Raw genomic sequence first — 9,491 nt, forward strand, 5'->3', positions numbered from 1 at the left:
ACTTTGGCCAGGTCCGGTCTAAATGATCATCAGGTATTTGTTGTTGGTGTACTGTGAGGTTTTTATCATGTAAAATATATGTGAATAAAGTTTGAGAAACAATATGTAATATAAATATGGAAATTGAAACACCAGCAAACACACCTAAGTAACACAAGCAAAGACTTATATTGACAATGAATTATAAAATGTATTTTTGGTGGAGCTCCCTTTACTCATTTGGTGTAGTAGTATAATTAGTAAAAATGGGTGGAAACATTTTAAAATTTGTAAACAGGGTTGACTTTTTCCACTCCCTTGAATTAGTACATAAAACTACAAATCCCAGTAGCCGCGCCGTTGCCAATAGTTTCGCATACCAACATTTGATTGGACAGTCTGAGTAAAACCTCTCCTCATTGGTCCACAGGGGCCATGTTTGCATTCCCATCTGTCTCGATGCGGCGTCGCTAACCGGTTAGCTAACTGAGCTACAATATCGCCTCTCACAGGTGTTGAAACTAACGTGAAGATTTGCCACGACGTTACAGTGTTTCCATTGTAAGTCGTAATGCCGGTTCACTCCCGGGAGAAGAAAGAAAGTAATCACGAGGAAATGGAGGTGGATTATCCGGAGCAAGACGGTAGCAGCACTGACGAGGAAGACACGGTTAGCACATCTGTGTCTGAAGATGGAGACAGCTCGGGTAGGAGAGCAGGCCTAAAATCAAATTGACAAAATAATTGTCAGTCATTCATAGACTCAATGTGGCATGTAGCCCGTGAGTTATAAATCTGCTTCTACACTGTGAGAAGTTGCTCATGATAAAACACCCATGCCCAACTTGTCATGTGTATGTCGTGTCTTCATATGTGTATAGAGATGGATGATGAAGACTGTGAGAGGAGGAGGATGGAGTGCCTGGACGAGATGACCACTCTAGAGAAACAGTTCACAGACTTGAAGGAGCAGTAAGTTTTCTCTCAGTGTCAGGAACGAGAGGAAGGCACTGCCAAATGTGCTATAAAGCCATATTAGTACCAGTACACGTTTTTTCACGGCAGTGGATATTTTGCCGTGAACGGCTTCGATTGGTCAATCGCCGACCGAGTCATACACTGGGCGTGGTTCTTGCCTCACTTAACATCTTTTTTTGTTTCTTCACTTCCATCTGTGAATTTTCATTTTGTTTTGCCACCTAAGATAGGCTTTAAACGGCATTACCAGCCTAACCATAATCCTCAGAACATAGGCTGTTGTCAAGAAATTGTACTTAAAAAAGAATGTACAGCAGAATAGCGCACGCAACAGGATTGCCGGTCATGGCAAAATATCCACTTAGTTATTTCACTGTACAAAAAATTGTGAACGCTGCTTGTGGTTTAAATGCTGTCATTTGTGGTCTAAACTCTTAGTGGATGTTGCACATTATCATACAGGCATTATTTGTACATACCATGTTCTGCTGCTTTTCTTTCAAATAAATAGATTGTATAAGGAACGTCTGAGCCAGGTGGATGTTAAGCTGCAGGAAGTGATGGCAGGATGTGCCCAGGAATATCTGGAACCTTTAGCCAACCTGCAGGATAACATGCAGATCAGAACCAAAGTGGCAGGTACGATCTTGTTGACATTCAGGAGTGGATAATTAAATGTTCTTGGGATGGGCGAGTACTTCATGTCACCATTTTATGATCAGAAACTTGAAATTAGAAGTTACAAAAATAGAAAACTGCCGTTAATTTTTATGTAATTTTGTGGGAACATCATCATGTCATATTGGGATATAGAGGTCTTTCTTAAAAATAAAAAATTAAAAAAGCCATACCAACACAGTAACCTAGATTCTGTTCACTATTAAGTGAATGTCTGGCACTAAAACCATAATTGTATTGTTTCATAATCTGCTGCTTTTGGTATACAATATGATATGTTGTAACTTGTTAGGGAACCCCCCAAAAATATTGAGTGGTAATATTCAGTTAAAATTCACTTTAAACCCAAATTATTATCAAGGCAAATCCTTGACATATGAATGTTGAGGGCCGAAGTTGCTATAATTGGACACACAACCTTTGCTCATGCCCTTTTATAACACCAACACTTACTCATACACAAACAAACTTGTCATTTCATTACTTGTATGAGGTGAAAGAAATGAAAGCATCGCCCTCCAAATAAGGGCACTATGTTTATTTTACATTTTAGTTTGGCTTTATAACAATCAGAGACTGTGGACAGGCCTATTGTCTATAAAGCCCAGAGACTTGTGTGCTGTGCATGCTGTAAATTATTGCCTCCTGTCCTTAAAAAGGACTCATGATATTGTTTCATTCCTACTAACGTGTATCCTTTTCTCAGATGGACAGATCTCAAAATACTGTATTTCTTTTTCACCTTATTGCTTGCAGGCATCTATAAAGAACTCTGTTTGGAGTCGGTGAAGAACAAGTATGACTGTGAGATCCAGGCAGCCTGCCAACATTCGGAGGTAAAAAAAAAAAAAAGAACTCTGATAAAATGAGGCAATTTATGTAATTTTGTAGTCCAGGGTTTTTTTTCTCACATAGTCTGTGGCAATAGATGAGAACTTCCTTTTATGTGTAACCCATGTTTTTTCCCAGAGTGAAAAGTTGCTGCTGTTTGACACCGTGCAGAGCGAGCTGGAGGAAAAGATAAGACGACTGGAGGAAGATAGACACAGTATTGACATCACCTCAGGTACAAAGAGTGAACATAGCATGCAAAACCAAAAAGAAGAAAAGGTGGCATTTTGCTGTCAAATATTACAAAACAAGTTGACATGGAGTTATGCTTTGACTTCACTCTCATCCGTCCTGTGGGGTTTTCCAGAGTTGTGGAATGATGGATTGCATTCCCGGAAAAATAAGAAGAAAGACCCTTTCTGCCCCATCAAGAAGAAGAAGCCTGTTCTTGTTTCTGATATCCTTTTCCATCATTTCGCTCTTTGCTGCCCTACCTCCTTGTTGCCATGTAGCCTCATATTTCTTTAACTGCTATCGCACGGCCTTATATTGTTTACATGCTGCAAGATTTGGATATTCTGGAAGACTGGACTGCAATAAGAAAGGTAATATTTTGAAAAGTGACTTAGCATTGGAAGTGACCGTGAAGATAGTGAAGATATGTTGTCTCTCCTCAGGCGATGGCGTCTCTCGGGCCGCATAGGGGGAAGGCCGATGGTTAGCATTGCACAAGATTATTTACTGTACTGCTTTATTTAGTCCTCATGTGATTCATGTTTTCCCTCATCTTTTTCCCCCTTCAAATTCCCCCAGCCAAAACGGAACGACACCACCATGTTGCACGGTCCGAAGATGGACGACTTTTCTATGATAGCCAGTGGTACTGCAGGGGGCAGGCCATCTGTATCTACAGGAAAGATGAGTTTCCCACCAGGTTTGTGTGTCCCCCGCAACCATACTCTCAGTATTTTATTTTATTTTATTTTATTTTATTTGTGTCATTTTCGGTTGTGGATACAGAGACCACACTAATCCGTTATTAATACAACTAAAAACATTCAAATGTAATGAATTAATGGAGTTTAACCGCCTTAAAATAATGTATAAAGCCCATCATGAAATTTTACAAGTCAATATACAAATCTAATTTAAGAAAAGGAAAACTGAGTACAAATAACGAGGAAAAGACATTTTTTCCGAACCTAAATATTGAACAAAACAAAAAGATGTATTTCAACTCAAGGTGTCAGCTTTTGGATTGGATTTGGATTGTAAAGCAAAATCTTCTCAGTCTATCTGGATTTTTAATAAATGTATAAAAGCACAATTAGTGGCAAATACATATAGAACATGGACATGCTGTTTAATTATTTTATACAATTGTTATATTGAAAGTGTCATTCATTTTGTAGATTTTTTGTGTGTGTGTTGATCAGTTCTTTCTGTCCCCTTTCATTTCTTTTATTTTAAAAAGTAAAATAAATTTGAATTAAAACATTTAAAAATTAAAATTGAACACCCCCCCAAAAAATGCTGATAAACGGTTTGCACTAAGAACAGGGAGAAGTGGGGGTAAAAATCCTGGAAAACTGGAATAAAAATAAAATTTGAGAAAGAACAGGGGGAAAAAAGAGAAAAAAAACATTGCCAATCTGTGGGTGCCGAATCGCGAGAATATCCAGGGTTCGAATGTAGTTTTAAGATGTACAGTAAATGGATATCACCATCCACCACTAGATAGCTTAGTTTGTGTTTACACCAGGTCTTATACTGCCCTATGCTTCAATCGAAGTAAAATTTTCTTTGCAGATTTGGAGTGAAATGCGGGGCAGATATTAAATCAATAATATTACATTTTTGAGTGAGTTTATTTTTGTGTTAAAAAAAAAGAGAGTTCTTACTCTTAAGACTTTCAGCCATTTTCACTGAGGTAACCCCCTTTGCTCTTGGCTGTTTTACTGGATTTTGACATGGCCCACAGAATATTGTGTACTATTGCTATAAAAACTTGGAACCTACCAAAAGAAAGAGGAGTCAGGAAAGAAAAGTATATTTCTATCTGTTTCCGTTTTGCAGCAATTAGCATTAGAATATAGCTAAGTTTCATCATTATTCACAAACCTGTTTGAAACAGTGGGGGTAAGAGCTTTTTGCAACATGGCCCTGGTTGATCTCTTATACTCTGCTGCCACCTGCTGGCCGTTTTTTGTTATCACTACCATTGCTTCAACCGTTCTCTTCAGTTCAGAGGCTGCATCAAAGCCTTCTGTATGCTCTAGCATACCCCCCCGTCCCGTAAGAAACGTATAAATGATTTTTGGGACACTGGTAATATTTAAAATAGAACATATTTATATGTTTTTGGGAGCAAATGAGTTAATGTTGATTTACTGTTAAGCAGTTTTGTGCCATCCTTGAATAGTAATTTTATGCAAGGAAACACGTTGCACTGGGAAAAAAATTCATAGCATATGGTTCTTTTTTATTTTATTTATTTTTTAATAGGATTATAACACCACTGAGCCAAAGTTATATGCAAGAAGCAGGGATGTGGACTGAGCCCATTTGCGAGTAATTGACACTCACCTACAAGCATTTCATTTGCTTATAGATTTCACAAAATGGTAGCAATTTAGCAAAGTACTATTTGTCTTAAAATGAATTTTTTTAACTGACTTCAGTGCAGTTCCTTAACAGCAAGATTCTACAAGATGGTGGATAAGAATTAGTTTTGTCTAAAAAACAAAAGGAAAAAATCTCACTATTACTGTAGTGCAAAAAGTGTCGGTTATGTCATGCCAAGGATGTTCAACGACATTAGTGGAGAACCTGCCTTTTTACTCGCCACTGGCTTTTATAGCATGTGTGTCACATGTGAACGTGTTATCAGCAGTTACGGCTTGTCAGTGTTACCATCAAGTATTAGAATGCTAGACGGGTTCACTTCCGTTCCAACAACAAAATCACAAGTTTGCTCCAGACCAGCGCATTGTGTTAAGTCAGTCACAGTTGGCTTCGATTTTGATCTTACGACACAAGCTTCACGTTTCTCCTCAGGTCTTGCTATACTGTATGATATGATATGATATGATGCCGTCAAGCTGAATGAGTCCTATCAGGCCTTTTTGGCCTGCGGGACTTCGGAGGCAGCTGACAGGTACCGGTTGGCCAAGCGGAATGCAGCTTTGGCGGTCGCTGAGGCAAAAACTTGGACATGGGAGGAGTTCGGGGAGGCCATGGAAATTGACTTCCGGACAGCTTCAAAGAAATTCTGGTTTACCATCCGGCGTCTCAGGAGAAGAAAGCAGTGCACCATTAACTATGTGCAAAAACACGAGAGTAATATTGATTTGTGTTGAAGTCATTTTTCTGCCACTAGATGGCATAATTGCATTTGTAAGACATTGGTGACAGCTCGGTGCATTCTTTTCAAATTAATTATCTAATCTTTAACATGACATTTAACATGCTCGTTTACCTGCTAGGGAGCTAGCTAGCTAGCATCAGGGGCTAAAGCCAAACTGTGGCAGGGTTTTGACTTTCTGGACCTGGAGTTGCCACCTCTGTCCGTCAATGACGGACGCCCGTTTTGTTAACAAATTATGGGAAACTTTGAAAAATTAACAAACTAAGCATTGCCGCAAGAGGTTTTTCGTCTGTTATTGTAATCATCAATCCATCAATATAATCATCAATCAATCAATGACAGCATGTTATGTTATGTTATATTTTATGTTCTGCTATATGTTATGTTTTAAATTGTCATAGCACTGTCGTGTTCAACCAAGTGCTATTTTCTCTAATGTTGTTTCTTTTCCGCACAGCGCCATCATCACCACCATCAACAATGATGAGGTGTGGTTCAAACGACTGGACGGCACCAAGTCCAAGCTGTACATCTCCCAGCTGCAGAAAGGCAAATACACTATCAAGCACTCGTGAAAACACAACAGCAAAATATCATCCAGAGATTAAGACACACGTCCGTTTATGCTACCGCATACGTCCTCGAAAAACGTTCACACCTCCCGTCGCTCCCTCTGTTTATTTGTCCTCAAAGAGACAACTCTCAACCAATCAAGTGATCTCTGTAAACGTGTGCGTGTGCTGATATAAAGGACAAAAAAAGGAATCAATGCAAAGCACTGCTACAAACTAAGGCGGGTAAAGCTGAGCAGTCTTTTCACTGCTCAGTCAGTCGCGTGCCTTTTGTGAGATGAGACAAAGCCTTGGCTGAAAAAACAACATCCACAATTGTGGGCTGTGGCAACACTCTTAAAGGACTGGAAGAGGGTCAAAACGGGTCTGTTTGTGGTCCTGCGCATGTTTGAGTGTGTGGACAGAAATTGCACAAGTTGGAAAGCAGTGTGAGGAACTTCAACATGCAAACAGGATGTTTTGTTTTCGGGGAGCCGCTGTTGGAAATGTCGAGAGGTTATGACCTTGTTTTTGTGTCTTTGCAGCACTGATTTATGGCACTGAGCATAGCAATTGGCAAAAGTCAAGTTTTAAGCAGTTGGTTGTACATAGAAGACTTTGTGTTTTGAGTTTACGTCACTGTGATGCCCCGTTCATGTGCCTGATGGTGACCAGGGTTCAAAATTTAAAGCCACATCCAGGCTTTAACTGGTCACACAGTACGAAATAAACTGTGCTATTTCTTTTTTAAACTGACTGAAATAGTTATTTTCCCCCAAAATCCACCAAGTTGATTTTTTAAAAATCATGTTTTGTACTTACGAGGCTGTTTATGTTTCCTTTCACAATATTGTTGTTAAAGTGTTCACAACATAACAAGAGCAAACAAACCAGTTAAAATCTTTTTTTTTTTGTTCATATGTTTGATCATTCTGTACATCTCCTTTCTATGTTCTGCATCAAAAGAAAAATATGCCGTAGCACACTGCATGTACAGCTCATTAAATATTTTGTTGCTATCATCTGAAGATTGACTCATCTGTGTGCAGTAGAATCCTTTACCAGAGAATACTTAGAAATACTTGCGTAAATAACGTCACAGACACAAAATACCAAAGTCGATAAATTACTAGAGGATCATACTGCTGATGAATACGTCATCGCATATAATAGGAATCAGCAAGTCAACTATTTTATAAACTATTAGAACAGCTCACAGCTCCAACATTTGCATTATGTTGCAAAGAAGAATATTTGAAAATCTCTAGATAGCATACAAGCATGCCCCCAAGTGGCTGTGAGCTGTATAGCGCGACATCTGTGATATCTTTCTAGCTCAACTCTATTTTTTTTAAGAAGAAACAAATGATCAAAATCATGAAGTGGAATGGAATTTATATAATATATTTAAAAAAATAAAAATAATGCAAAAATATTCACACACTTGAGTTAACACTTTGCAAAATTACCTTTTGTAGCAGTTACAGCTGGACGTCTTTTGGGGTATATCTATCAGTTTTGCACATCTACAGACTAAAATTTTTTTGCCCATTCTTATTATAAAACAATTCCAGTTCAGGGCGATTAGATGGAGATTATTTGTCAACAGCAGTTTTCAGATCTTTCCTCAGGTTGACTCTATTGATCATCATCAGTCATTTAGGTCAACGTTGGGTCATTAAGAAATCACCAGGGACCTTCTGGAGTCATTTGGCTGCACTGAGAGAAAAGGGGGCAATTAATAAAAAGTTTGAAATATTAAAAATTCGTTCGACTTTATGATTGTGTCCCACTTGGTGTTGATTCTTATAACTATATATATATATATATATATATATGTATATATATATATATATATACATATATATATATATATATATATATACACTGTGTTAGGTTTAGCCTAACTGCATTGCACTGCAATTTCTGTCCACCAGAGGTCAGTGAGGATCCACATAGGAGAGGCTGCAGGTGTTTGCGAAAAATGGGAGGAGGGAGGTGCTTTTTGAATCTGGGGCACCCTGCTGTTGAAGCCTTCCAGCTGATGAGAGAGAGAGAGAGAGGGGAGGGAACGCAGGCACAGCTTGATCACAGCTTGCTGGCCTTGTCTGCATATGCTGCTGCAAGAAAAAGAGCGAGCGAGTGAGAGAGAGAGAAAGGAAAATCCCTATCAAGCCAGCAAAGACAGGATGCAACAGAGCTGTCTCTTTCTTGCTATGAAGCATCTCTCTAGAGCATTCTTTCAGTCTGCTTGTTGTCAACGTGAAGTCCTGACAAGGAAACCTCGCTAAAATCATGCACCCGCAGTGGAAGAGAGATTGAGAAAGGCTTTCCTTGTTGGATCCGTTTGGAACATGACGAATCAGTTCCTGACGGCTGCGGCAAGCCCGTCCGTCCATGGGCGCCATCCATTCTTAATGAGTACCCAGAACTGGAGGGTCATTGGGACGTGTTTACTGCAACAGTGGGGCTAATTAGACCGTGAAAGTGTCACACTCCGCTGAATTACTTATGTCTCTCCTCTTGTGAGCGCGATGTACATCTATAGATGGACGTGTGTGTTGTCATGTGTTTTCAAGGGAGTTTCCGTATGATTCTCTTTGTGCATGCGTGAAATGTGCCGCGCTGCAGGCCCGTGCATGCGTGGGTGTGCACCTTTGATGCTGATTGTGTAAGAGAACGGTAAATGCATGCATCCATAAGTTAACATCAAGGAAGATGAGGCAAACGGCATCAGGATGAGGAGAGAAAGAACAATTTGATATTCATATGCGACCACGTGGCTCTAGACAAGTGATTCCCAATCAGGGTGCCATCTTGCACAATGTGCCATGGTTCCTTTTTTCCATCTAAGAAACTCGGGGACTACAAGTAGCAGACCGCCAGGCATACCGTTCAGTTTTTTTTACATACTTGCCCAATAATTCTGATTCAGATCAATCTATGTCAGTAATGAACAGTGACAGAACGATTAAGAACCATTAAATACTCTCTTTGTCATGAGGGATGGTGGACCGAAATGCAGGGAAACAGGAATCAAGTGCAATGCGTGGTAATTTTATTAACCCTAAGGAGAAAGGTGAGCAGACAATGACTGGACGAGACGT

The 9,491-nt window shown here is 39.4% G+C and overlaps 1 protein-coding gene across 1 annotated transcript; it reads left to right on the plus strand.

The window, feature by feature from the left end:
• The first annotated feature begins 415 nt into the window (after nucleotides 1–415).
• On the plus strand, nucleotides 416–7,412 carry LOC144039757 (breast cancer metastasis-suppressor 1-like protein-A). Its single transcript, XM_077553411.1, has 10 exons — nucleotides 416–686; nucleotides 861–951; nucleotides 1,469–1,596; nucleotides 2,392–2,471; nucleotides 2,605–2,701; nucleotides 2,834–2,923; nucleotides 3,007–3,071; nucleotides 3,144–3,183; nucleotides 3,280–3,400; nucleotides 6,291–7,412. The coding sequence occupies exons 1-10, from the start codon at nucleotides 551–553 to the stop codon at nucleotides 6,406–6,408; spliced, it is 966 nt and encodes a 321-aa protein (XP_077409537.1). The 5' UTR covers nucleotides 416–550; the 3' UTR covers nucleotides 6,409–7,412.
• The last annotated feature ends 2,079 nt before the right edge of the window (nucleotides 7,413–9,491 follow it).

This window comes from Vanacampus margaritifer, chromosome 19 (assembly GCF_051991255.1).
Source record: "Vanacampus margaritifer isolate UIUO_Vmar chromosome 19, RoL_Vmar_1.0, whole genome shotgun sequence".
Classification (NCBI taxonomy): Eukaryota; Metazoa; Chordata; class Actinopteri; order Syngnathiformes; family Syngnathidae; genus Vanacampus; species Vanacampus margaritifer.